Raw genomic sequence first — 27,824 nt, forward strand, 5'->3', positions numbered from 1 at the left:
GTGATGATTTTTTCTTTGCTATCACAGGCCGATTTTGATAATTTTGTATCAGGATATTTTTTATCGTATATCCTGAAAGACGCATGGCGTTTAGATAAAACAAAAACCATTGAAAGCTATAATTGCAATTTATTATGATATATAGATTTATAGTCCCAAATATATGTTTCCTTTATTATAATTTTCGTTAAAATTTTGTATTTGACGATCTTCCAACAAAAATGTTGTCAAGCGATTCCAAATAATAGAGCTGTTATATCAGCCACCATGTAACTTGGTAGGGAAGAATTGAAATGCGCATCAAATAATATAACATATATAAGCGATGCTATGTAGCTTGTCCACAATGCCAGATGAGGAATAGAAATAATGTCCTATGGCTCAATAATATGAGTAAGGTTATACAGTACAATAATGCAATCTGTTATGTACTTTAAGTCCCAAAAATAGCAGTTTCATTATCTGATTTGTAAAAGGAGCTGCGTGTAGTATAACATCAGTCATTTAATAGATTGCCTTTGACTACAATAAAATGAAAATAGAAGCTACATCTAGTTAAACGTCCAGGAACTTATTTGACTTATTCAGTATAGATGTTTAAACTATTAATTGTGATTGTGTATGTGCTGAAGGGCTGCTACCCATACATATATGAAACGATGTTAAAATGTTTTGGTGTACTATTTATCGAATTATTTGAATATTAGATGTCACTGCCATAAGAATTATACCATGATTAAAGCAATCTATCGTATTATAAAGTGACACTGGTAGATGTCTTGCGCCTACATAAAATCCTGAAATCTGTCATTATAAACAAACACCGACTGTGTGGAAGTCATTAGGTTCTGTGCTATTATTTAGACGTCTCTTGTTCCAATATATTAATAAGACAGTGTTGTAACATGATAACACGTATATCAACATATTTTAGTTGACGCGGTGCCGGAGCTCTCATTTGAATTCTATACTTCCTAGAGTTGTATCATTATCCTCCACACTTGTTCCGAATTAGCATCGCAATATCGTATCCGCACGACAGTAGAGATTTGATGAAGCTAGAACAGCTACTTGAAGAACAGCAGAATATGCAGTGATATGTGAAGCATTGTCGCGATATCATCGAATAGGTCTACGCATCGACAAAACTATACCGTAATCGAGAGGGTTAAAGAGCACGTCAAGTCAGTTTCAACATATAAAAGATGTTCTTTCAAAGCCAAAAGGTTAAACGGATAAACAATCCGGATTTGTTCCGAAAGAGAAATAAACGTGCACATACTTTTACATCTGAAAAGATATCTTTATAGCACAACCCAGAAGAGGGCGGGTAATTTAATAAGCATCAAGGCACGCTCGATTAGTAGAAGTGCTTGCAGTAGCTTAAAGCGGTGCTACATTGAGTAAGACGTATGCAAGCCAACTCCATCTTAAAAAGGTACAATCAAACAAATGAAAAATCACACTTTAAAATCATTTTATTTCGACAGTGTGTATTTATATACAAATGTTATTGCTATTGTACGACAATGTAGCAAAAAGACAGTTAAATGACGTATGCTTAATCAAAAGAAACGGCCCATTTGTCATTGTCGTCAGTGCCCTCAAAAGCAGAGACTTCGTTCTCGCCACCAGCCAAAACAACATCATGAGAGTGAAGGAGCTTGCCAGTTTGAACATGACGAATGATAACAGGTTGGTTTACGCGCCAGAACTAGAGTAATAATGTGTTGTCAGACCTCCCTCTCTCTTCCCCCAATTTCATTGTTCTCCTATACTTACATCATCATATTGCTCATCATCTTCGTCAAATTGAAGAACCTTCCAAACATCGTTCTCATCAGACTCATCATCGTTACCGAAACAGCTGACTTCTTGTTGACCAGAAGCAGGGCTCTCAACCTCATGAGAGTGCAAGTTGGCACGAGTGGGAATGTGCTTGAGACGGATCTCATCCTCGAAGCCGACTTCATATCCGGGCTCCTCGTCAGTCTCGCGAGGAGGAAGGACAATCCAGGTACTTTCATCGCCTAAATTTTGCTCAAAGGCAAAGACCTTTTGTTGTTGAGAACCAGATTCGTAGTGCTCATCACCCTTGGAAGAGAGGAAACGACCAGTTGTAACATGCTTGAGTGAAATATGATCACTTGGGTGGAGATGTTAACTTCATGATTCAAGCTTATATCATGCCACACCGTCGAACTTACCCGAAACGAATAATACCATCTTCTTGAGGACGAGACATTTTTAACTTTTTAAATATGTATGTTATATAGAAAAGAAGAAACAGGATGATGAGCATCTCGAGGCTGTTATTTATATTCATCTCGATTAAAGTTGAGAGGTGTGAATATGCATATGAGTGGAGTTGAAAGCGGCTTCAGGGACCCTTTTTTCCTACGGCTGTCTAGACACTCTAATATTTTATTACATTTTGTAACATAATTATCATTCATAGAACATATGTTGGGAAAGGAAAGGTTGTAGCTACACATCGCATATCATTATGGGCAAAGAATACTGCTTCATATTTGCCTTTTCATGCATGCAATGCATATATTTTAGCGTGTCTTTTGCACCACCTGAATTACGTACGTCTAGCGTTCGTATTGAAATATGTTTGCGCTAAATTTTGGAGCTTGAAAACCACGCATTGCCAATATATATCAAGCTTAGATCTCCGTCAAATGAAACGAATTCTATATTTAAAATCATATGGATAGATCCGTATAGCGTTCAAACGTAATTAAGTGTTACTGACACAACATAATTCCCTGGTTAGAACAACTGATTAAAATACGTGGCAATTTCAATTTCAAGTATTGGTTTAAAAAGTTTATGTGGCTCAAATGTTGAACCGCGTTAAATATCAATTAAAAGCAAGTGCCATGTATCTGTATTCGTGTTAAATGAAAGATATGTGTCTAATTGGAACAGAATCTGTATCATCCTACGTGGCTGGCGTATTCAATAATGTGACTCCATGGCATTATTTTCTTCAAATATGCCATCATAGCAGTAATAGCAGCATCTAGATTTAGTGTGGCGCGTATGTTTAAACATTGCTTCATCTCCGTTCTGCTGATGGTAGTGAATAAAGGGTGCCAAGATTGGCTTTCACAACCAAAAAAAAAAAGGATAAAATATAGATTCTATAACTTTTTTTCATGTAACGTTACTTTTTTATTATTTTATGGCCACAAGATTCCCTATTGTTTTGTTCAACAGCAGGTAGCAAGAAGAAAAAGGGAATATCTCTGGGATAAAACGAAAAAATCATACGACTAATATATGGCGCCGAAAGAAGAGAAAAAAAAAAGCTAAATAAATAAGAAATGTGCTGGTAGTAGTAGTAGTAATAGTAGTAAATTAGATGTAGGTATGATTTTTGAAATTTACAGATATAAGAGAAAAAAGAAACTATGTTACAAGTATGAAAAAAAAAAGAATGTGTTGAGTGATAATAATATAAATGTTAGAATATAGAGTAGTAGTAGTGAATTGAATGATAGAATTGGAGTAAAGGATAGTAGAATATGAATTTAAAGGCTAAGGGTATCATCAGCTTGAGCGATGTAAGATTGGATGTGCTTTTTACATTTGGCTGATAATGATCTTGTATAAGGTGATTCCAAATCGTACATGATTTGGTCGCGGAGCTCAGCAATGTAGATGGAAGCCTGACTTGCAAGCAATGTCTTGCCTTTATCTTGAGCAGCGATAGCCTTTGTAGATGTGGTTTGTTGATGAATGACCAAAGCCTTGAGTGTTCTCAGATGGACTGATAGAGTAGAGAGAATAAGGACACTGGCTTCGTAGTTCTCGCTTGAAGAGAAAGATGAGGTAGATGCAATTTGTTCAATGCATTCGCGAGAGGCACGACGATCCTTAGACGCCTTTTGAAGATAGTGAGGGACTTTATCGGTATTGACATTGGTCTGCAAGGCAGTAGCGGCCTCCAGCAAGTGATAGATCATTGTTTGATGGCGACGCAAAAGGTTGGAAGAAGGATGGCTGACTGCAGGAACCTTGGCTCGGGTGTATTCGGCAAGAGCATCCAGATGTTCTTGCTGATTGCTATGGCTTAATGATTCAAGAGCTAAACCAACACGAACCCACCATTGCAGCATATGACCAGGGGCAGTGGTTGTAGCAGAAACAGAGAGTACTTGAGTAAGTTGCTTCTCGGAGAATATTGGCCTTGTGCCATTTAAATAAGAATACCAGGAATCTTGAAGGTTACCTAGTTGCTGCCAGTAGAGAACCAAATCCAAAGGAGAAGTAACATAAGGGAGCACGAATGAGTAAAAGATATTTCTGCAATTTGCTTCATTCGTGTTACTGGAGCTTATGAATCCGTTTCGAACCTTAAGGATCTGTAAAACTTGTTGAAGGCAATTAGAACTGAGCCATTGATGCGTGATGACTTGTTGTTGTTGGTTATCTGACTCCACAACTTGCTTTTGGTCTTTAATGGCAGTGATCACACGCTTCCAGCAAAAGGGAGTAATGTAGGAGGAGACGCTTTTGGGTAAGCAGAGTTCAAGTTGCATAGCAGTAGTCGCGTACACTCGGGCCATGGTATTAGCTTCACAGTAGATGATATGCTTCTCATCACGTTTCATTTTGTGTAATTGAGCAAGCATACCAACACAAGAATGCAACATACCGAGTCTGGTAATATCAGGATTTGCTGCAGCACACATGAATTAAGTAAGTAAAATCACACCACATCAAACAATAAGCCTACTTACCACCAAGACATTCAACTTCATTCAAGCGAATCCAGGCACCAATGTAAGCCAATTCTTCAGGGCAGCCAACAGGCTTGGCATGTTTATGGAAGATAGCCAGCAAGAAGCGGGGTACAAGCAAGGAGAGACTGTAGCGAATGATGTCGTAAATAGACGTCAGAATGTCTATAGGAGTAGCATTGTTTGTATTGCGCTTGACAATGGACGATTTATTGACAATGGAAATGAGGTTTGTGTAAAGTCGGCTCCAAGCGGTGGGCACCTCATTGGCATAGTGATGGTGATCTAGACATTTTTTGGGTCTGTTGATAGGGCGGGGACGCAGCCATCTGAGAAGGAGTGGAATGAGACAGATGTAGATGATACCAAAGGTATAAAACATATAGCGGATAATTTTCCTGTTTGTGTAATCAAAACCTGTTAAATTTTGAGGCTAAATGTAATCGTGTATGACTCTTACCAATAATCAGCCGAGACAGACGCTGCTGAATGCAAAGACCGGGAATTGGCGGTGGCAATACTTTGGTTATTGTCATGCACATTATAATGGTGAGAGGAAGGCGATGAGCTTGATGTCGTGGGAGAAGAGGCAAAGAAGGCGATGCACATAAAGGCGGCCATAAACATCTTGTTGCCATTGCCGTCTTCACTCGGCGATACTTTCTTGGAGGCAGACTTGCTATTCTTGGATGATTGTCTACGACGATAGGGTCTTCTTTCGGGCTTCGGTAATAGCTGTGCTAAAGCAGCTCTTTGAGCAGCACGCTCACGCAGGATGCGTTGTCGCTCAGTCTTTTCACGTTCTTGGGCTTCTCGTCGTTCTTGAGCCATACGTTCTTGTTCTGATTTCTCAAATTCATTCTTTTGGCACAAGAAGCGAGTGAGGACATCATTTCCACCAGGCATTTGAGCAATGATTTGCTGAAGAATCAGGTTTTCTTGTTCTGTAGAGTCATTTGTATGCTTGAGAAATTGGATATACTCAGTAGCCTTGCGCAAAATAGTTGCTTTGTTGAGCTTTTTAGCGACTTCAACGCCATCGACGATTTCTTCGCTGCCTTCTTCGCCACCAGATTCAGACGAGTCGTCTTCATCTCCTTTTTCTCGGATGCGAGCCTTGTACAGTGCTGGTACGACGTTCTTTAATTCTCGGATGCGGTCGTTGATATTGTTTCTGTATCGCCTTTCAATGGCATTATGAGCAACCTTCTTAAGCTGCTTTCCTGGTTCAGTAAAAGAGCGGCTCGGATCCAGAGCATTGGGAATGGATTGCTGTAATTGCTGGTGTCTGGCGGATGTCTTTCTCCAATGCCTCGTTTCATGCTGACTGCTATCTAATGGGTGAATGCCATTGGGATCTAAGGCAGGTGTCAGTACTGATATTTGTATCTGATTTCAATGATTATCATACCTTTCAGCTGGCCCCATTGATCAATTGCTGAGAATGCGCCTGATAATGGGTTATCTTCTAGAGGAGGTGATGGTAAATTTGTTGAGTTTGGTAAGCTGGGCCCATTTTCAGTGATTGGAGTTGTAGGGATGTTGATTCCAGGTACGTTGTGTAGATGAGATGGAAACATGGGCTTCTTTTGAAAGAAACCAGCAAGTGCTCTACTTGCTTCATCCTTGATCTGTTGATTGAATGCATAGAGAGGAGGACTACTTATCATTTGTGGAGACAATGAATTTGATGTGTATCCGTCTGATGATGACTGTGGCGAACTGATAGGAGACATCTGCATTGGAGATGTGTTGGTTTGTGGTTGTGGTGTCAAATTCCAATCAAAAATGTCAAAGCTCTGCTGTTGCTGATTGTATTGTGGATACAGCTGTCTATTATTATGAGCATTGTTGTCATTCAGTAAGGCATTAATGGATGTAGGTTGGTGCTGAGGATGCTGTTGTTGCTGCTGATCACCATGATATAGAATATCGCGGGGATTTGGTTGCTGTTGAGGCGGTTGTTGATTTGAAGATGCCACATCAAAGTATGTGTCAAAATCCAAATCTGTTAATTCTTGAAGCATATTCTATGAGGAATAGTAATAAAATGTATAAAGTCTGAAGAAAAGGGAAAGAGCAGACTAAACAATAATTTTTATATGTAGAGTGATTTGATTCGAATGGAGAAACTGGGGTAATACACACAACAGGCCACTTTTTTTTTCAAATTATATTAAGCATATGTGTATCTAGTACTTTTGATTGGTAGACAAATCCTCACCTCATTTTCTTTCTGTTTTTTATTATTCTCCTGTCAACGGGTACCTGGAACTCGAAGATATAAAAAGATATTCAAGCATGGAGCAGTAGATGAAACTCACGCCATTTCCATGGTGCAAACTGTGAGATAAACATGTCAACTAAGCATTAATTGAAGAAACTTGATGGTTGAATACTCCTTTTGTTATGGGATTTAAATCAGATGATACCAGCATCTATCTCAGAGAGCTTCAATTGCTCATTTTTCACTATAAATACTATTTTTTTCTATGACAAATCTCCTTTTTTTCTATCATTCTCGTTCCCTTTCACATTCTATATATACATTCAAGATTTTCTCACATTAATTCCAGCAACAACATATCCTTTCAAAAGAATGATCTGATATTTACGTTCCACGAGACGCAAATAAAATATGAGTGGAGGCGATTCTGAAAAAATTATCTCTGAAACATACATAGAGAATCAAGGAGAAGAGGAGTAGGAGAAAGGGGAGCGAGAGCAGTGCTTGATTTTGCCAAGAAATGAAAGGAAAGAAGATCAAGCTGCTTGCTTTGAAGCACATGTTACCAATGGCATTTGAAAGTCTATAGATTTACTACTAACATCAATGCTTCAAGGGCATATGCTACAACAGGTGCAAGACATATTATCTGAGCGGGACATATGATATTCAGGATCAACATTACGGATAATAAATATCAAACTACTAAACTAAAAAAATGTTTTAGAAATGAGTTAGATCACAGACTACCGTGAGCAGTTTCATTTCTAGACTTTCTGCCGTGGGGTAAATGTGTCGTGTTTCATACATTGCAAATTATGTCAGTGTAAAAAGTACCCAGTTCATCATTTAGTACTCGGTGCTTACAGTAATTACAAAGAAAAAGAATGTTCTTTAATCAAAAATAACCTTTTGCCGACGAGATGGAAACAGTAAAATGGCAATTAAATTAGCTAATGGCTTATTAGGAAAGGATATAATATATGTGTCTTTGTTCGTCCGTTCGCTCGCTCGCTGTTTTCGCTGCACAATGGTCCTTTTTGTCGCAATGTACAAGAATTCGGATTGTTGACACAAATGTAGTACACAATAAGTCTAAAAGTATTAGGCCGGGAACGCTCTTGATTTTATTCAATTTAGAACAAATGAACTCGATTGCTCATTATAGAGATACCAGCTTAAAAAGGGTCATGTCATATGCGCGCTCAGTATTGCAATTCGCTATCATGTACAAAGGAGATTTCCATGATTATTGATGCTTCTTGTAAAAACCTATCGCCAGGATATAGCTTCATTTTGTCAGCAATGACTCGATGAAATTGCTCTTGATACAGCCTCAACAAATGTGCGCATGCAAGCGAATCTTGTGATACTCTCAGCATGGAAGAATCCTTTTGTGTTACACTTTTGTTGAAATTTACAATTCTGAGTGTAGCACGTTTCTCCCCAATAGATTCTTTACTTGCTCCAATGCGATAGATGATTGGTACAAAAGAGGAGGCTGATGCCATCCTTCTTATACAAGGTTTTCCATAAAACTGTTCTTTCAGCTACATTCAAGAATTTTTCGTGAATATAGTTTGAGCGTTTACCGCAGTTTATACGAGCGGGTTTTGAGAGATGCACAATATCGAAAAACAGCTTGCTATCGAGATTTACTTTGCTCAAAGAGGCAGTATAGCCATTTAATGAGAGACAGTTTGACAGCTGCGCCCAATTAACATGGATCAAGTCCGCCTCCTTTGCTGATGTGATGGGTATCGTATAACCAGCCCATTGAAGTTACTCTGAACAAAAGAATGCGTCGTATTCAGACATCATACGTTTTTGATTTTATCGTACGTACGCGGTATTGTCTCTACTGCGAAATTGGATCGCTATCAGATGATCTTCAATTACTCAGCAATCAATTTCGTACATGAACATGCATATGCTTATTGAAAATCTGCTTTGCAGGTTAGCCTTACGAAGGTTTACATACAATGTGCCGTATGCCATTCAGAGTAGGATGACAATTTCACGTCTCGCAATTTAGGATTCACGTTTAGATAAGCAATTCACAGCGATTATTCTATTAGATACAAAGATACACAGTATGAGCAGTGTGAAGTGTTCAGAATTAGCTCAAGTGCTTTTTGAGTCCTAGCCTCCTTTGTACAGAGCCTCAAAAGCTTCAACTGCCTTTATAGTGAGCTAATTTTCAATCTGGCCAGCTGTAATCGTTCCAACTCCATGTGACATTTTTTATCCTTTGTTTGTTAATTTTTGATTAAATTTCGAATTGCTCAATCTGTTTTGCCTGGAGTCTCTTTTGCGCCGCTGGTGGATCAATTTTGTCTGCACGATGGCCAACCCCTTGGAAATGCTCAGGCTTCGGCCAAAACATTTCGTCTGTCTGTGCTGTCGTCGATGGAACAACCCTTGGTCTTGCAGAATATCTCTGCTTCTCATTGGAAATTATTTTGGTCCCTGTCTCTTATCTACATTCAACGTAATGTGATATACCGGCTCATCACAGGCTGTATCCCTTCTCGAAGCAGATTACACTACATGATGCCTGGAGTCTTCGAGTCTCACAATTGTCCTGTCTGCTTGTCTCCCAATGAAAACTGCCAGCTACCTGCTCTTTGACTGTCCATCCAAAGAAAAGGTATGGCAAGGCGTCATTTTTGAATTCCTATGGCCCACCACGTCCATCACTGACATCAAAGAGGCTCTTTTGTCCCTGGACTTTTCGGATATCTGGTACTCCCAAGTCAAGGGCATCCGTCCATACAGAGTCCTACTCATCACCCTGTCTCCAATATGGCTAGCCCATATGCGCTTTGTTTTTGACAACATCATCCTTGTCCCTGAGGCGATTCTGGTGAATATCCGCTCCACTGTTCGCCAGACAGTGGATGAGGATCAAATCCATTCCCTCTTGTAGTTTAGATAGTTTCGAAAGTTCTGTTTAGGTTAGTTTAGTTAATATTTTACCTTCTTTTTATTATTTTCTTTTCACTTGCACCCGCCTCTTCACTTCGACCCATTACTCCTAGTGTACGCGGCTCAATCAATAAACAAAATATAACAAAAAAAACTGTTTTGCAAGATTCGACTGTATAAATTGTGATAATTGTGCCATACTTCCTTAATCTTTCCTAGAGTGCTTCCCAAGGCGCATCTAATGGTGCTAACTATAATCAGCGTCTATAGTAAACTTAATGAGCAATACCTGAAAATATGAAATGAGGTTTTTGCCGAAAATGTTGAGATTTTCAAACTAAAGGCCTTACAAACAAAATTTCAGGGGCTGCATTGGATTGAGAGAAACATTTGGAATTAATATATGCCATAGTAAAAGTCTCCATTTTTGTGGTCAAAAGCGCGATCGTTTGATTTTCAATGAAAAGCATGAGGGGTTCCTCATGCTTTTTGGTGAATTTTTGGCCATGTTTGTTTTGGTCCCAAAAAGTTGAGCAGCGGTGTCAGAAAGTAACTGCCCGATGAGAGCAACTGTTTGGTGCTATTCTGACCATCTAAAACGACCTTGAACGCGAGAAAACGCGGCTCAAATGCACTCAGTTTTCGCTGTATTAGGCACACTGTCGACTAGAAAGAGGGCAATACCAGTATGCTGCTTGCCTATATATGAAGTATCTACGTGTATACAGATGTAGAGCATCACATAAGAGTCAGATCCGCAGATAATAAAGAGAACTCTCATGTGCAAGTGGAGGGTTAAAATGAAAGTAGCAGAATTTTGATAAAATGAGCTGCGCAATTTGGTTCTTACCAAAGCGAAGCGAAGGTAGAGAGCCATCTGAAGCATAGATACACTCGTTGGTATAAACCAAACTCTCAGGGCTCTTGCTTCGTACGAAATGCCTGACCCCTATTACCAATACACGTAAATGCAGTGATCTAGATTCAAACCTATACTGTGCTGCCTACATGTATGTTATGAGGTCGAGAAAGTTCTGAAAAATTGAATAGAGATGAATACGCATCTGCATTCAAAGCAAGGTGGATGCGTATCAAAACATGTGTGTTAATTAACGAAAATAAGACTGTGAATGGCTCTCTTTAGTGGATCTACTGTATGCAATGCTTTGTGGATCTTTGCTTGACCTGTCAGGAAACATAACAAAAGACAACGCTGGAGGTTGCAGCTTTGTTGTTTTGTTACAGCATTACAATAAGCAACTGCCAAATGTTTTTTTTTAGACTTTAGACAAATATGTGCTCCTTTTCTTTCTCTCTCATTACACACATCTGAATCAGCTTTTTCTTTTTTTTTTACATCCCCTTGAATTTCTCCTCCACCCCCTCTACCTCCTGGATCCTGCTCGCATGTTCTCCTCTTTTGTTCCTCTGCAATGACTATATTAGTGTATATATGTGAGAGTTTATTACTTGATATGAATGACAATGTGTATTTTATAAAATGGCAATGAAACAGGTTTGTAATTATGTAACATCACCACTGCTTGCTGGTGTTGCTCATGTTGATGACCTGATGTTCCGTTGCTGCTGTTGCACCTGCTGCAGTAACATGCTTGTCACCCTCAGAAGCAGCAGCATTGACTTTTTCTTCCTGAAGGTTAGGATAGCTCTTATTGTAAGGGGTTCCAAACCCATCCTCATCATCTTCTTCACCGTCCATGCCAGCGTCATTTAAATTGACTTGAGGATCATACATTTCAATCTTGATACGTTGTTGCTGTGTATCGCAAGTGTAATAGTTTTGATTCTTCTCATTTGACAACACACCAGCATTATCAATCAATGTATTTGAAGGAGAGAGAGCCCCAGTGTTTGGTAGAGGTGGATGATTTAATTGCTGTTGAAATTCACCTGCAACAAGACTAGGGCTAAATGCAAGCTGAGGAGAGTATTGTAATTTAAGCATAGATAGCGAAGGTTTGTCCACCAATGTATCTGCAGTTAGTCGTTTTTGTCGAACTGGTGTTTTTCCTGTTGTTGTCATGCTGTAGGCAGGAGGAGGCTGTAGCATGTGAACGGATGTCTTCTCTTCTCCCGACATGGTAGTAGCAGTACCAGCGCCAACACCAGCACAGGTATTGATTGTGCTCAGGCTGGCCCAGCTTGAGTGCTTGTTGGCTGTAATGGGCTTGGGATAACGAGGATTGCGATGACCGTTAGGTACCACTGATCTGGATGATAATTTGTATCTGCGGCGACGTACAAAAAAGATGATTGCAACGATAATGACCCCCATTGCACCAGAAACGCCCAAAAGGGGAGCTAGCCAAGGTGCATTATTGCCATTATCTGATATCGATGCTGATTTATCATTATCAAACGAGCTATCGTATGGTGGAGGGTTAATGGATGGAGGTAACATGGCAATGCTTGGGTACGGCATTGAGGAGGATGTTGAAGCAAATGAACTGTAGCCTTTCGAATGCTGAACATGAGTAGGTATCATCGAAGCAGTCTGGATCACTCTAAATGATCTAGTGGCAGTAGGAGTGGCAAAGACTAACTTTTGCTTTGTGTTCATAGTTACTTTATGAGCGGTAGAAGAAGTGGCTAGTGCGACATGGGCAGCTTGTGGTGGTATGTAAAAGGCATGTACTGGCAGATGTCCACCTGAAGTGTCAGATTGAAGATGGGACATTGTGTTGAGAGAAGGGACAAAAGGGAAAAAAGCGAGAGCCAATGCAGTTTGTCTTTATATATGTTATTCGATTCGTAGTTGCATATCATGCATGTCTCTTGGTGTTCTTACTACTCATCAGGGCATCCAAGGTTCGTTTCTCTCCTTTTGTCCCCAAATGCATGAGTCGCTCTCAGGTCGCTTCCATCAAGTGTTTCAATACCAGATAGATTGCCGCATCGCTCCAAAAAGAGAGGTACACACACACACAACACACACAAATGAATGCATTTTCCGCCCCCTTCTCTTTTTATACCTGATACACTCGCAAAAGCAAGACAACAAATATGAATATACCACAAGAAGAGATGCACGACGATACAAAGCACGAAGGACAAGAACCAGTGAATCAAGATGAATGCTACGACGTTACTGCTGCTGCTGCGACTCGTGCTGTAGCCTCTGCTTCTCCACCCACTCTTGCACTGAATCAAACAACAGAAACCATGTTGATTACTCCTTTGAATATACACAATTTGCCTGCCAATATATTGCAGCACCTGCAACAGCAAAATCTAGGCAATGTCATTACCACGTTTGCCACAGCAACCCATCACTCTTCTGACGAAAAGATACCTACTACACTGATACCATCCAATACCACCACCACAGCTACAGCAAGCAGTTTACTCGATGCAAATGATAAATCAACCAACAAAAACTTGACGGCAGATGAGAGAAGACAGCGTCGTTTGTGGAGAAATAGAGTAGCAGCCAAAGAATGTCGCAAGAAAAAGAAGCAGTACGTCCATGAACTAGAGGAAACTATTACGAGATTAGAAAGTGAGAATTCGGCGTTACGCAAACAAGTGGAAAATATCAAGATCAAAGTGGCTAAGAAAGATCAAGAACAGCAGCCCTCGCCCTTGGATAACTTTAAGCTGATGAAGCAGGTTGAAGAGTTAAATGCTAAACTAGGAAATATTTAGTATCAATAAACTTGCAAAGCCCATCTCAAATAAACACAATCGTATTTTTTCTTTAAAGGGCTTAGAAAAGTTTTTCATCCTTTTGAGCTACATTGTGTAGGGCTTGTTATCTTGTTGGGGGTTATTGTTATTGTTGTATTACACTATTAGTTTATATATATATATATATGCTGCTATTTATACCACGGACCTCCGTCTGAAAATACTCGAAACAAAAAAGATATAAAAGAAAGACCCTTCAAATCAAATGTTCATTTCATCATTCTCTTTTTTTTTCCCATCTTTTGGTTTCCCATAAAAAAAAAAAAAAACATGTTGCGTTCACCAAAATTCGTATGGGCTACATGCCTAATCACACTTGCCTTGACCATGTTTCTTGTCATCTACACATCCTCTCAGACCATGAGTGTTCAACTACGATTTAATATAAGCCCAACGAAACCAGCTACAACAGCACCTACCACAGCAACAATTGAAAGTGTGGGGGGAAAAGAAGAAAAATACATTACATTCTTGCCTCATTCTGGCCTTCATAACCAACGCATCGGTCTTATCAATGCCATGATCTTGGCCAAAGCACTTGATCGCACACTGCTCTTGCCTGACATCAACATTGGCACTGCGGTGTGGTGGAGAGCAACCCCAACTGCTGAATTCCGTCTGGCCGAGTGCCCTTCCATCAAGCAGAGATCAAACTCCATCTGCAAGGACTTCACCAAATACGTGCCCGTTTCAGTTGAATCTATTTTTGATCTATCTGCCATTCATGCTGCCGGTGTTCGCACCATTCAACGTTCCAGCATGTCGACCCGCTATTTTGAAGAGGCATTGGGTGCTTCCGAACAAGACGTATTCCGCCTGGATGACAATGCTCGCTACTCTTACCGTATCTACGACTCCAAGGACAATCAAGATGATATTCGCACATTTGGCTATCGTGTAGACATGGAAGACTTGCGCCAAAGAGATGAAAAAGTCATGGTATTTGGCTCTTTGCATTACACATTACGTCTCGCACTTCAAGATCCTTATCTGTTGTGGTTAGCTCAGCATTTGAGAGAGGAAATCAGTATCGCTCATCCTATTGTCGTACGTCAAGCTCTCAGTGTGGTTCCTTTGCTTGGTGGTCCTGAAAACTTTGTTGGCGTCCATTTGAGACAGGGCGATGGTTTCTTCAAGGCGTTGCAAGATGAAACCTTGAATACACTTCGAGCCACATTGGAACAAACCACCTTGGATCAAGCACAGCTGGAGCAAATCAAGTTACAGCAAGAGCTTTTGCAGCCTGTCAATACGCCCCTCTCGCCCATGGACCAAGAACGTATTGATGCTCTCAAGGAAATCGATAGCCGCTCTCTCGACAAGACTGATTTGCTCAACCAATGTATCGCATGGCACAGCACAGATAATCATCCCAGATTACGTCTTATCTACATGGCAACTGACACACGCCAGCCTCGTACAACACTAAAAGCACTTTATGACGAGTTTCCGTGTATCTTTACTCTCTCCGATTTTCCACAAGTCATTGAAAGCACATTGACCATGTCTCCTATGCTCACTGGTAACCAAGACATCGATGATGAAATGACTCTGTTAGATGCCAAGGTAGCTCCTCTTTTGTTCCCGATGATTGATGCTGAAATCGCTTCTCATGGCTCGCTGTTTATTGGCACAAGAAAGAGCACCTTTTCTCAATACATCAACCACCGATACAACCGTTTCCAAAAGATGTATCACTATTAGACAATAATGTCCTCATACCATTTATTCTATACATATATATTTACATAACACACACAAACACGCATCTGTAATATTCCTCACTTATATATATATATATATATACACCCACCCCATTCATTTTCATATCATTCATCTTTAACAAGATGGAAACATTTCACCTTTTTAGACTGTGTGCTACACATTGGTTTAATAGGCCAAGCTTTTCTATTAATACATTTATACATTTCACTTGTACAGCAAATAAAATATCCGCCTATAAAGGTAGCATGTATCAAAACAACAAAACCTTACAAGCTCAAAATGAATATACAATGATAACATGATGGTCATTTGGCTGATGATGATGATATGGATCAAATGGCTCTTTCCGCTGTGTAACTGCATTTTATTTATAAACAAAATTGCCTCGCAAAGGCTATTTTGCTTTGGTTGGTGTAACTGAGAGGCAATAACAACCGTCTTTACTTATTCGACATGTTTTTGATTTATTTTAAAAGTAAAGCAGTTCGTCTTCGGATGACTAAAAAATCAAGGGAAAAAACTGTTAGTACAGTGTGCTGAACAAAACTAAAAATATCCTGTATAAATATACACATTACATCTTCCTCATAATTACTAGGAAAAAAAAAATGCATGTTTAGCCATCATCAGTAAAGCAAACATTCAATGCAAAAATAGCCTTACGTTTCACCCAATGTCCCTTGAAGATCTCGAACCTGGTTTTTAAGCTCATTCTTCATGGATATCAAGTATCGGATATGGTCTACAGCTAATGACATGGATATGATGGGTCAGTATATAGATCGCCATGCCGGCGCGCTAAAATGTTTAGCGTCGTCTTACATTTTTGTAGTATCAATGCCTCACTTCGATTGCCGTGGTTTAAGGAGGGCACAATATCAATAAGCTGATCAAATCCAATTCTAATGTTTTGTCTTCGTTTTTGTTCAGATGCAATATGGTTGGCTTTTTTCTGTGATTCACTGAGCAATTCATGTGGCTGCTTACGATGCCTACGCTCTTTTACGGGCGATGCGGATGATGTTGTGCTGGAAGAAGAAGGTTCGTGCTTGATGCTATGTTGCGGATGGTGGTACGGATGTGCAGTGTCAGGACTTTTTCTTTTGGACTTTTGTGATTTGTTGAATTGCTGATCCCAAGCTGCCAAATCAATTGGTGTGGGTGGTGGTGGTGGAAACTGGTAGCTTGAAGTTGGCGTGGATTGTGATGATGCATAATAATGATGATCTGCGCCTACAGCATAGGAAGAGATGGGATGATGTGGGAACGATGCCAATGCCGATGGAGGTGGTGCTGGAGGATAGTAAGAAGATGACGATGAAACATGGTGAGTTGCACTCATCGACGCTGAGGTTGGAGGGTATGGGTATACATGGCTTGGCACTGTTACTAGTGGCATGCTTCAGTCAAGGGCTTAACGTATAGTCTCTGCGCGCAATTTACCTTCAGTTGGCCTAAATTGACACTCCTTGGTAGGTGATGAGGAAGGAGATGGTCTCATAGAATATTCAGGAGCCTTGCTCTTGCTTTTACTGCTCTTACTGTTATTGACATCATTCTTGCTCATTTTTCATGGTAATAAGCATCAAGAATGAATTGGCAGAATGAGCCGAGATAAATCTTCTTTTTATATAAAAGTTGTACATGTTACATTCAACGCATAGTTCAACTCATTGTACAAACAATTGAAGTCTATTATCACATGCAAATTTGTTATAATTCAAAATTTCACGTGAGTAGCCGTCTAATGAATGAGGATTTGCATGCGACATACACAACGAAACAATTCAAAAAGCTTCTTGTTGCTTGAAAGTGCTATAGGTGAGAAGGAAATCAAGAAATCAGAGACAGAAACACGTTTTGTCACATGTGCTTTGACCCATTTGCCATGCTGCAAAATCAAGAAACTCTTGTACATAACATACAAACAAACAGCACCTCTATTTATTACATTTATGCAAAGCGTCAGTCTTTATTTCATACATGCCCAAGTGAGATGAATTGCTAGTGTTCGTACTGGATACAATAACATGGTAATCAGGCATGTCTCTCAGCTTCTTTTCCACATCAACAAAGCAAACAACGTGGCATTTGTTACACAGATTCGAAAATGATGATTCCTGAAATGTCTTGTTTATAGTTATCTATCATGGCAGTTATTAGATCAACCTGGAATACGATGAGAAAATGGCATGTCGATTACTAACCCGATATGCCAGATGGAATCTATTAAATGGAATTAAACGACCTTGATGGCTGTTTCCTGAGATGGTGTGCAAGTCAATCATGATCCTTGGCAAGTGATGATGAACGATTCCTGTGAATTCGACATGAAATCCCATAACCTTGTTCTTCCCCAAAAAAAATAGGCGTTTTTGATGTATTATTCCATTGCGTAATTTAATTTAAATTGCTTGGTGTTGTACATTCCATTTTATGGTGTAAACTGAATTACACAAAGTGCCTTTTTCTGTAACGCATTACACTTTTTCTGTTTTCATTGCTAATGTTAATTAATTAGCATGATTAATGCGCTCTTATTTACGGTTATCAATCCGTGGAGACATCACTAGCAGCTCTCTGATCCGGGTATTTGGTCATTATTACCTCTTGTGATTACTTTGTTCGAAATTACTTGGATCAAGACACATCATTTATACGCTGAAATGCATTGCACATATAATTCATCCACACAGCTTGAAATTATGAGACATTAATATGTCTTGTATTACAAATGCATATATTTTCGAACAAGGGATATAATGACAAAGTATGTGTACTTGAGAGGGTAATAAACAACTATTTTTTTTTTTTTTTTTTTTTTTTTACATGAAAGATGCCTTACTCACTGGACCCACAGCAAAACGTCAGTATAAGCTTTTCACAATTTAGGACACACTTACGCAAAAATAAAGAGGTTATTGGTGGCAGCTACAGCAATGATATTATCTCGTGGATGCCATGATGCGTGCAATATCTTTTTGCCAAAATCAACAGGATCTACATCTTCTCTCTTGCCATTACGACCCAAGGTCAGCTTATTCTTTGCAGATCCTAATCGTTTTGCTTTGAAGGCGCTTTTATCAGCTTGAAGTGGAATTTCGTCTCGTGTCTCGCGGCTGTATATAGAAAAGTTGTTGCTATACGAGCCTGTCATGACGCTTCTGTTGAGATGCTTGAGTACACTTATCAACACATGTACTATTGAAAAAGAACTTACTCTCCATCCCCACTGAACATGCACTCAAATTTGTCGAAAATGCAATCGTTTTCATACAAATCACACAAATTGCTTCGTAGATTGTCATTGATATTGATTGTTTGCACAGGCTTACTCTCCATGTTAATGTCCCAGATCTTCAGTGTCAAGTAATCTCGAGCCAAAATGTATCGACCATCAGGGCTGAATTTGACATCAGAGATGGATGAGATGATTTCGGAAAAGAAGGATCGATTGCTGGGATCTTCATATGCCTCGAATACTATAGTATACAGGTAGTAGAAAGCCGCATTAGACTCGATGATAACCTGTTTGATTTACATACCTTTGGCATTTTGGTCGCATAAGGCAGACTCTCTCATATCGGCCAATTTGACTGTTCCTTTACTGCTGCTGTACATGAGCAGATTGCATTGCTGAGGATGGAACTCGGCAGCAGTAATCACCTCTGTCAGCTCTTCCATGTTTGCAGGCTTGATATCGACAATGTCTAGTTGCTATGTATTAGGATCTCTCTCCCCATGCTCCTCCTGCTGATACTTTACTAAAGCTCTGTTCTGAAATATCCAGATTCCATAGGTTAATTCTCAGATCATCAGCAGACAGGTACGTCTCACTATCCGAGTTCACTGAGATTGAATTGATGTGGTACGCATGAGCTTTGAATGCAACATATGGTGCCCGTTAGCTTTCCATTTGGTTACTAATGATGTTTTGAGTGTTACCGTTGACATATATTCTTCTGGGTATAGCAGCAACAATGCTGTCCTGATGCGAGATCTTTGGTATAAATAACCCGTTTCTGGCTGTGACATTGTTGTCGTATTCTTGAGCAACTCTGATGTTTCTTTCAAACACCTTCCACAGTTTGATGGTTTTGTCTGTATGTGCCAACAAACATGGGATTAGTTGTCGCTTCATGGTTGATAGTATAACAAATTTAGGTACCGTTAGTAGACAGCAGGAAATGAGCAGAGTTCGTTCTTCTACACCATTTGATTTTGTTAATCTTCTCCTCAATCTCCAGACTCTTTAGATAATCAAATTCAGGTTCATGAGACTGAAATTCTGTGTGGAACCTGTATTCGCAGCCTTTCTTCTACAAGTGTGATTTAGCACATCTCTCTCCCATTATCCAAATGTTGACATTTACTCCATCATTTCTCTCAAACAAGACAACTCTTCCACCCTTGTCACCAGTCGCCAGGTAGTCGCCCGTGTGATCAAACTCAACAGATGAAATAATATCAGCTAACAAAGAAATAGAACAAATAAATATAAACAGCACTCTTCTCACATCTACATCCATTTACCTTCTGTGATATCATCTGAATCTCCCTTGTCACCGAAGCATTGCGCAAATTTCCAGCGCTTTTCATCTTCATTCATTGCAGACATTGTATGTTGAACTGAAATTTCGATAATAAAAGAAAGAAAGAAGCCAAGAAAGAAAGGGGTGGGGGCTTTTATTAATCACCAACAACATCAGGTTGTGTAAATTCAAGGAACCGCGTTGGCAGCAAACTCTAAACCTGTGACTTCTGGGACCTAAAATACATGACAAAGAGGATGGTGGAGATGCTGGATGGATGTATGCCACTGATAAAGGCAATACCAAGAGGCTGCTACAATTGAAAGTGCATTTCATTGAAATTTCGCTCAGACATCTCTCGCTGCTGGCTTCTCTTTCGGTCGGCTTGCGATCCCAACTGGCTGCGATGTTTGTCAGTCATTGTTCATTGCAGCAGCAATCGTCTGTGTATATGATTTCATGTATTGTACCTGTGACCAAATGACCGAAATAGGTTTGCGGCCAAGTAGACCCGAGGACGGATCAACCTCGTGGTTTGAAAAAAGAAGCAAAATCACAATATTGAATGATTGAATGATTGAATGATTGAATTAGCATCTTATACAGTCAGACTTATGGAAGTTGGCGTTTTCGCGTCATTTTCGTAAAAATAATTGGCTGAATGACAAAAATAAATGAAAAATAAATGCCATAAGCTCAATTTTCTTTGTCATTTTGATTAACAGAAGGCTGCAAAAAAGCATTTCAGTTTATATGAGGAGACTACAAAAAACATGCTAGCTTGAAGGAAGAGACTACAAAAAAACATGCCAGTTTACGGCGACAGCCCGCAGGGCGACACCGCCATCGAGCGTAGCGATATAGATCGGCTAGTAAGTAAATACAGGGCTTGGGTAAGGCCTATAGCGACTTTTCTGAGATATTGTCATTGCAAAAAACACCTTCATGAGGCAAAGCTCCCCCAAAAAAAACCGTATTTGGGCTAAGCAATTGTCCTTTCAATTCCATGATCCCCATTTAATCCGCATCGCAATCATCATTGTCATCAACCGAAAGGCATTTAGGTCAGCCAGCAGCAAGCCGCCGCCAAAATCGATTGAAACTCAGTTTGTCTTTTCTGTTCAGGATTGGACAGATTTCGTAGTTTTTCGACTTCTTTAATTTATTTCGTGGTGTTCGACTATATAAACTGTAATGATTACCCTACACTTTCTAATACAGTGCCCCTGGTGGTAGGGCGAAGTGGTAGAACTCCCGTATGCCAACGGAAGGATCCCCGGTTCAAATCCTGGTGAACGCAAGTAGTTTGATTTTTTGACGTAGTACTGATGTCCTCGTTTGGTGTTTTGTACTCTTATCCATGATCTATATTTTGACGATTTCCGCAAGACTGTATTGGCTCTAGGAGTCGCACCTTATTAGTAGTAGATTTCTTTCCCAACTTAGTTCAAAAATATCTTATTCCCCTTCATTGCAGACATTGGGTCCACCAACAGTCTTTTCTATCCCTCAGTATGACATTTAAAGGACTTTAAATAAAACCTGGAGCTCGACTCCCTTACAAAAAAAAAACACTTTCTAATACATTCTTGAAGTACTCTTCAAGACGCTTCCAATGGTGTTAATTGCAATAGGTGTTTTGACCAAACTTACTAAGCAATTTAATAAAATTTGAAATGAGGTTTTTAGCGAAAATAGCCATATTTTGCATATGAACACCTCATAAAAGTGGTTTTAGGGGTTGCTTTGGATCGAGAGAAACATTTTGATCCAATATCATAACATAATAAATGTTCAGTACTTTTGCACTTTACAATCCTAATATGGAACCTGAGTTTCAAGGCATCTATCAGACCTGGCTCATATCATAACATAATAAATGTTCAGTACTTTTGCACTTTACAATCCTAATATGGAACCTGAGTTTCAAGGCATCTATCAGACCTGGCTCATATCATAACATAATAAATGTTCAGTACTTTTGCACTTTACAATCCTAATATGGAACCTGAGTTTCAAGGCATCTATCAGACCTGGCTCATATCATAACATAATAAATGTTCAGTACTTTTGCACTTTACAATCCTAATATGGAACCTGAGTTTCAAGGCATCTATCAGACCTGGCTCATATCATAACATAATAAATGTTCAGTACTTTTGCACTTTACAATCCTAATATGGAACCTGAGTTTCAAGGCATCTATCAGACCTGGCTCATATCATAACATAATAAATGTTCAGTACTTTTGCACTTTACAATCCTAATATGGAACCTGAGTTTCAAGGCATCTATCAGACCTGGCTCATATGAGAATAATGATTTTACAATCAATCAACAAAAACCACTGTAATTTCTACCCTCTTTCCTCTGCTCAGTGCTGTCAATGTTTTATTTGAGCGACGTCTCAGAGCCTCAGAGATTTCATTACTTACTACAGACATTTTATGCAACCCATGCATTGTCAATGTCCAGACTAACGTTATTAAATATAGAATGCAATAAAATGTCATTATGAACGATATAGAAGGCAATAAAATATCATTGTAAACGATAGTGCTATGACCTTCCACCTACTTTCTATACGCTTCAAGGGCATTTACTACTGTATTGCCTTATGAAAAGGGCATGAGTTTTCCAGCTGGCCCTACCAACCAAAATTAATTCAAACCCAGAATCATAATCTGTTCTAGATTGGACAAATTTTGATGATTCTGGACTCGATCGAGCTATTTTTGCAGATTCGACTAAGTGAAGTATAATAATCACCCCATGCTTCCTTAAACTTTCCTGGAGTACTTTTCAAGGCGCTTCCAATGGTACTAAGTAAAATAGATGTTTTGAATTCACTTATTGAATGATTTGTAAAAATATGAAAAGAGATTTATGGCCAAAATGTCGAAATTTTACATATCAAAGTCCCACAAAGATAATTTCAGAGGTTGCTTTGGATTGATAGAAACATTTTGATTCAAGATATACCATAGTAAAAGTCTCCATTATCAAGATGAAAAATGCGATCGTTTGATTTTCGATGAAAACCATGAGGGATACCTCATGCTTTTTGGTCGATTTTTGACCATGTTTTTTTTGGTCCCCAAAAAGTCGAGCAAAAGTGTCAGAAAGTAACTGCCAGATGAAAGCAACCATTTGGGGCTATTCTGACGATCTAAAACGGCCTTGAACGCAAGAAAATTCAGCTCAAATGCGCTCATACTTTGCTGTATTAGGGACACTAAGGACTAAAAAGTGGGAATACCAGTATGCTGCTTGCCCGTATATGAAGTAACTACGTTTATATGGATGTAAAGCATCACATAAGAATCAGATCCACAGATAATATAAAGGGTTATTATGTGTAGGTGGAGGGTCAAAATGAAAGTAGCAGTATTTTGATAAAATACGCAAGAGCAATCAGTAGCACGAGCTGCCGCTGCGCAGGTTGGTTCTCTACCTTCGCTACGCTTCGGTGAGAACCATCCGAAGCATAAACACTCATATGATTAGTGATTATATATCAATCAACAATCAGGGTTCCTCTTCTAACATTTTAGCTATATTAATTTTGGGATATTAGCCAAAGGCCCGCGGCAGCGCGAGCCGTTTGAACGTAGGTTGGTTTCCACCGAAGCGAAGCGTAGGTCAGGAAACCACCCGAAGTGCTGAAAGGCTCGTATGCCATAGTAAAAGTCTTCATTTCCAAGGTAAAAAACGCGATCGTTTGATTTTCGTTAAAAAGCATGAGGGGTACCTCATGTTTTTTGGTCAATTTTTGGCCATGTTTTTTTTTTGGCCCAAAAAGTTGAGCAAAGGTGTCAAAATGTTCCTACTACTCGAGAACAATTGTTTGACGTTATTCCGGTGGCTCATAAAGGTCTACATATCAAGATATAAAGGCTTGAAAACTGCCAAATTTGGCTATGCATTGCTTTATGGCTTTTATTTACATGACATGAATCACACCTTTGGTAGCTGAAGTCTTGTGGAAGGGCAGTTTTGCTGCCTATGCAACTTCTAATTCGAACAGGAGGCATTATATTGATTTCGGTAAGACTAATTCATGCAAATTTTGATATGTTATGTTGTTGGTAAGCTTGATAATAATGGAAATGAATAACCGAATTTGCTGCTTGAATACTATGGTTTTGCACCTTCGCTTTGCTACTATAAAGCCCTCATTAAGATTAATATTACCAAATGTTAGATTAGATGCTTAGTTGCCATCGAGATATAAATCAATCGCTCAACGGTTCAACCAAACTAAAACTGGTAAAACTTGCTGGAAGATTATTTCATCCATCTCGTCCAGTAGCATCCCGAGTAGCAACTGTTCTTTTTTGCTGCGGCAGCTCGTTTATGCTAATTGCTAGTTTTTACCGCAGCAAAATTCAAGTTTAATAAAAGGAAATCATTTTATTGTCGATTGTGCAAGTTCCAACATTCACTTTAACAAGTAACATGGCCTCCCAACAATTTAACAATTATTTGAATCAATTCAAGATAAAACTAGATGAAGATTCATTAGAGTATATTAGCGGCATGCTTGGCGATATGACACTCACCGATCACGACGAAGTACGCGAATCCACCGAGACATTTCTCATCGATGCCAACATCAATGACAAGGCGAGAAATGATTTCTATAAAGCTTTGTTTTCTAGCGAAGCATTCAAGGGTACATCATCTAGCAGCGCATCTATCAGCGGCCCGGTCTTGATCAACAGCAGCAGCAGCAAGAAGGACTCAAAACCAGACGAGAAGGTACTATTGCAAGGTCAATTACATCAGATCTGACATCTAACCCATTGTGCAATGACGCGTAGAAGAGTGAAGCAGAGGATGAAGACCAAGACAAGCAGACCACTGCAAGAAAACGAGTTACTGGAGCCAAACGCGTGGGGAAACGTGGGGTGCGTGGTAAACAGGCAGCAGCAGTGACATCCGAAGATGATGAGCCCGAAATTGTCGCCATCTCACAACAAAGTCGATTCCACACAGAAACATTGGAGACTTCAAACAAGGAACTCGACCTTCCTGGTGTGCAAATCTCAGTGAATCAGTCGGACTTGTTGGTGGATGCTCATTTGAAACTGAAGCCCTTGACTCGCTATGGTTTAGTGGGCCAAAATGGCGTTGGAAAATCAGTCTTGATGAAATGCCTGGCTGATAACATCCTGGTGGGTCTGCCACAAAACTTGAGTATTCTACACATTTCTCAATTGGAAGATTTTGACGAAAATACAACTGTTGTTCAAGAAGTCTTGAGTGCAGATCCAAAGGCCACTATCGCTATGCGAGAATATGAAGGTATACCCTCATCATCTTAAGACAGAGTCCAGTTGTTCATGTATGATATAGCTCTTCGTGCTGTGATCGGTGATGCTGCTCCTACGAAAAAGACTACCAAGGCAAATCAAGAATTAAACAATGTTGTTTTCGGCATTATGCGATCCAGAATCAAAGACAGATTCGACGACGCTACACGATTAGCCACCAAGCGCTCTGGTTTAAGAGGTCGTGAAGCTCGTAAAGAACAGGTCAAGTTGGAGAAAGAGTACAACGATTTCTGCAAGCAAGATCCTCAGAAATATGTCACTGACGACATGGTGAATGAAGTCATTGCTCAAGTCTTTGAACGGGTGGAATTAGTGGACGAAGAGGAACGCAAGAATCGTGCGCACAAGCTTCTCAAGGGTCTCGGTTTCAATGAAAAGCAATCTGTCTCATTGATCTCTACCTTCTCTGGTGGCTGGCGTATGCGTATTGCTCTTGCCAAGAGTCTGTTCATCAAGCCTGATATTTTGCTGCTGGATGAACCCACCAACCATTTAGATTTACCTGCTATTTTGTGGCTGCAAGAATACATTATCAATGACACGAATGACATGATTGTCGTGGTGGTTTCCCATGACCGTGAATTCCTGAATAACGTTACTGATGAAACCATCATCCTCAAGGACAAGCAACTCAAGTACCATCCTGGCAACTATCAAGACTGGGAAGCAAACACTGAAGAGCAACGTACCCGCAAGCAAGCCTTGCTCGATGTAAGTATTGTTATTATGCTGTCATTGGCAAATGATCTGATAGCTCACCTCAATAATGTATACGTAGAATACTGAAAAGAAGCGCAAAAAGATTCAAGCAAGCATCGAGCACAATCTACAAACAGCGAAAGCCACTGGTGATGACAAACGTCATGGTATGGTCAAATCGAGACAAAAGAAATTGGAACGGCTGGGCATGGAAAAGACCGAAGATGGCAAACGTTTCAAGCAGAGCTATCGTGCTGGTTACCACTCGACGATGCGTGTTGAGATTGTGGTGGAGCAAGATGTCAAAACAGCTGCCATCAAGATTCCTGAGCCAAGCCATCTGCGCTACAATGGCCCCGTCTTTCGTATGAGCGATGCGTCATTCAAGTACCAAGATGCTCCCAAAAATGTGATTGAGAAGTTCTCCATCAACATTGAGCCCAATGCCAGGATTGCCTTTATCGGGCCCAACGGATGTGGTAAATCTACGTTACTCAACATGTTAACTGGTAAGACACAGCCGACACAAGGCGAAGTATATCGTCATACTTTGTTAAGAGTGGGCTACTTTTCTCAGCATGTGGTGGACCAACTCGATTTGGATCTCTCGCCTGTGGAATGTATGATGAAGCAATATCCTTCCTTGTCAGAGCATGAGTGCCGTGCTCATTTTGGTACGATTGGCGTTTCTGGTAAAATTGTATTACGCAAGATTCGAACTCTCAGTGGTGGTCAGCGTAATCGTATCGCGTTTGCCATGATTTTGTATGAAAGACCTCATGTCTTGGTTCTGGATGAAATTACCAATCACCTGGACATGGGCACGGTAGATATGCTGGTGGACGCATTAGCTGATTTCTCTGGCGCCTTGGTTGTCGTGAGTCACGATGTCTGGTTCTTGAAGCAAGTACTGGAACCTGAAACGGATGGCAGTGACTCTGAGGAAGAGGAGAAACCTATCCAACGGGAGGTGTATACTATCAAGCAGGGTATTGTTAGCAAGTGGGAAAAGGGCATTGATGCCTATGTAGCCTCTGTATTACGCACAGTTAAAAAGCAGAACAAGATGTTATAGTGGAATGCCAATAAAAGATATAAATCATTCATCCGCCACACTTTTTACTCTGTTAAGGAATTTTTATTGATCCGGGAGGACAGAAGCTTCACCAAGAGTCTGCCAAGAGAGACCCAATGGTTTTGCCCAGAAGCACAAGAAGCTAGATCTCCGTTGTCGCTGCGAGAGGGAGGCTGGAAGAATGATTTAGGTGTGTGAGGATCTTTTTGAGTAACTTCAGGTTAAAGTCCTTTGTATTGCTCGTGTTTTTGATACATTTATACACGTTCTTTGATTAAGTTTTCGGCATTAAAAAATACTAATTTGTATTTGATAAGCAAATATGATTAGAATTATTATCAATAGCAGAAGAGACGGATTTCTGGTACATCTAGCCAATATGCCTTTTTGCTCTGTAGTACATTTCTTGCATTTACTCTACACGCTGGCTCGAATGTCAAGCAAAACAACCTGCGAGATGGATGGGAGACTGTTTGCTCGATAGGTAGAATTATCATCCGGATCACCTCGAAGAGGAAACCTTATCTCTGATAAACAAGCAACAGCGTGCATTGGCAGCATGGCTTGAAGTGACATTTTACAGTGAAGCAAGCAATGCTATTTGGAATCAAAAAAAAAAAAAAAAAAAACGAAATGGCTCATCTTGATGAAAATATCGATCTACTGATGTGTACCAAGACCTAGAGAGCCTCGTTCTCCCAAAATAATGCAACAATCAGGATGAATTTGATGCGGAGAGATCAAGATAATTTAATGAAATGCTGCGAATGTGTTACAATGAAGTCTCCTTTTCAGATTCATTCTTCTAAATTTATCAATTTTGGGATTTTTTGTATATAG

The 27,824-nt window shown here is 39.8% G+C and overlaps 9 protein-coding genes across 9 annotated transcripts; 4 read left to right on the plus strand and 5 right to left on the minus strand.

The window, feature by feature from the left end:
- Positions 1 to 1,561: 1,561 nt before the first annotated feature.
- ATC70_000675 (uncharacterized protein) lies at positions 1,562 to 2,245 on the minus strand (the record flags this gene model as incomplete). Its single annotated transcript, XM_064820086.1, has 3 exons — positions 1,562 to 1,714; positions 1,783 to 2,146; positions 2,208 to 2,245. The coding sequence occupies 3 exons, from the start codon at positions 2,243 to 2,245 to the stop codon at positions 1,562 to 1,564; spliced, it is 555 nt and encodes a 184-aa protein (XP_064684006.1).
- A 1,297-nt stretch (positions 2,246 to 3,542) lies between these two features.
- Positions 3,543 to 6,781, minus strand: ATC70_000676 (uncharacterized protein; the record flags this gene model as incomplete). Its single annotated transcript, XM_064820087.1, has 4 exons — positions 3,543 to 4,693; positions 4,755 to 5,152; positions 5,215 to 6,112; positions 6,166 to 6,781. 4 exons carry the CDS (start codon positions 6,779 to 6,781, stop codon positions 3,543 to 3,545), a joined length of 3,063 nt encoding a protein of 1,020 aa, XP_064684007.1.
- A 2,802-nt stretch (positions 6,782 to 9,583) lies between these two features.
- On the plus strand, positions 9,584 to 9,910 carry ATC70_000677 (uncharacterized protein; the record flags this gene model as incomplete). The annotated part of the gene is made up of 1 exon (XM_064820088.1): positions 9,584 to 9,910. The coding sequence occupies one exon, from the start codon at positions 9,584 to 9,586 to the stop codon at positions 9,908 to 9,910; it is 327 nt and encodes a 108-aa protein (XP_064684008.1).
- A 1,533-nt stretch (positions 9,911 to 11,443) lies between these two features.
- On the minus strand, positions 11,444 to 12,607 carry ATC70_000678 (Plasma membrane ATPase; the record flags this gene model as incomplete). The annotated part of the gene is made up of 1 exon (XM_064820089.1): positions 11,444 to 12,607. The coding sequence occupies one exon, from the start codon at positions 12,605 to 12,607 to the stop codon at positions 11,444 to 11,446; it is 1,164 nt and encodes a 387-aa protein (XP_064684009.1).
- Positions 12,608 to 12,933: 326 nt separating this feature from the next.
- On the plus strand, positions 12,934 to 13,575 carry ATC70_000679 (uncharacterized protein; the record flags this gene model as incomplete). Its single annotated transcript, XM_064820090.1, has 1 exon — positions 12,934 to 13,575. One exon carries the CDS (start codon positions 12,934 to 12,936, stop codon positions 13,573 to 13,575), a length of 642 nt encoding a protein of 213 aa, XP_064684010.1.
- Positions 13,576 to 13,887: 312 nt separating this feature from the next.
- Positions 13,888 to 15,321, plus strand: ATC70_000680 (uncharacterized protein; the record flags this gene model as incomplete). The annotated part of the gene is made up of 1 exon (XM_064820091.1): positions 13,888 to 15,321. The coding sequence occupies one exon, from the start codon at positions 13,888 to 13,890 to the stop codon at positions 15,319 to 15,321; it is 1,434 nt and encodes a 477-aa protein (XP_064684011.1).
- Positions 15,322 to 16,001: 680 nt separating this feature from the next.
- ATC70_000681 (Phospho-2-dehydro-3-deoxyheptonate aldolase) lies at positions 16,002 to 16,909 on the minus strand (the record flags this gene model as incomplete). Its single annotated transcript, XM_064820092.1, has 3 exons — positions 16,002 to 16,090; positions 16,165 to 16,731; positions 16,786 to 16,909. The coding sequence occupies 3 exons, from the start codon at positions 16,907 to 16,909 to the stop codon at positions 16,002 to 16,004; spliced, it is 780 nt and encodes a 259-aa protein (XP_064684012.1).
- A 1,274-nt stretch (positions 16,910 to 18,183) lies between these two features.
- On the minus strand, positions 18,184 to 19,960 carry ATC70_000682 (uncharacterized protein; the record flags this gene model as incomplete). The annotated part of the gene is made up of 9 exons (XM_064820093.1): positions 18,184 to 18,190; positions 18,246 to 18,506; positions 18,563 to 18,824; positions 18,888 to 19,052; positions 19,108 to 19,221; positions 19,288 to 19,443; positions 19,511 to 19,661; positions 19,716 to 19,813; positions 19,876 to 19,960. The coding sequence occupies 9 exons, from the start codon at positions 19,958 to 19,960 to the stop codon at positions 18,184 to 18,186; spliced, it is 1,299 nt and encodes a 432-aa protein (XP_064684013.1).
- A 4,372-nt stretch (positions 19,961 to 24,332) lies between these two features.
- ATC70_000683 (uncharacterized protein) lies at positions 24,333 to 26,984 on the plus strand (the record flags this gene model as incomplete). The annotated part of the gene is made up of 4 exons (XM_064820094.1): positions 24,333 to 24,635; positions 24,698 to 25,181; positions 25,233 to 25,921; positions 25,989 to 26,984. 4 exons carry the CDS (start codon positions 24,333 to 24,335, stop codon positions 26,982 to 26,984), a joined length of 2,472 nt encoding a protein of 823 aa, XP_064684014.1.
- Between the last annotated feature and the right edge of the window lie 840 nt (positions 26,985 to 27,824).

Source organism: Mucor velutinosus (genome assembly GCF_035048745.1).
Source record: "Mucor velutinosus strain NIH1002 chromosome Unknown tig00000041, whole genome shotgun sequence".
In the NCBI taxonomy this organism is placed as follows: Eukaryota; Fungi; Mucoromycota; class Mucoromycetes; order Mucorales; family Mucoraceae; genus Mucor; species Mucor velutinosus.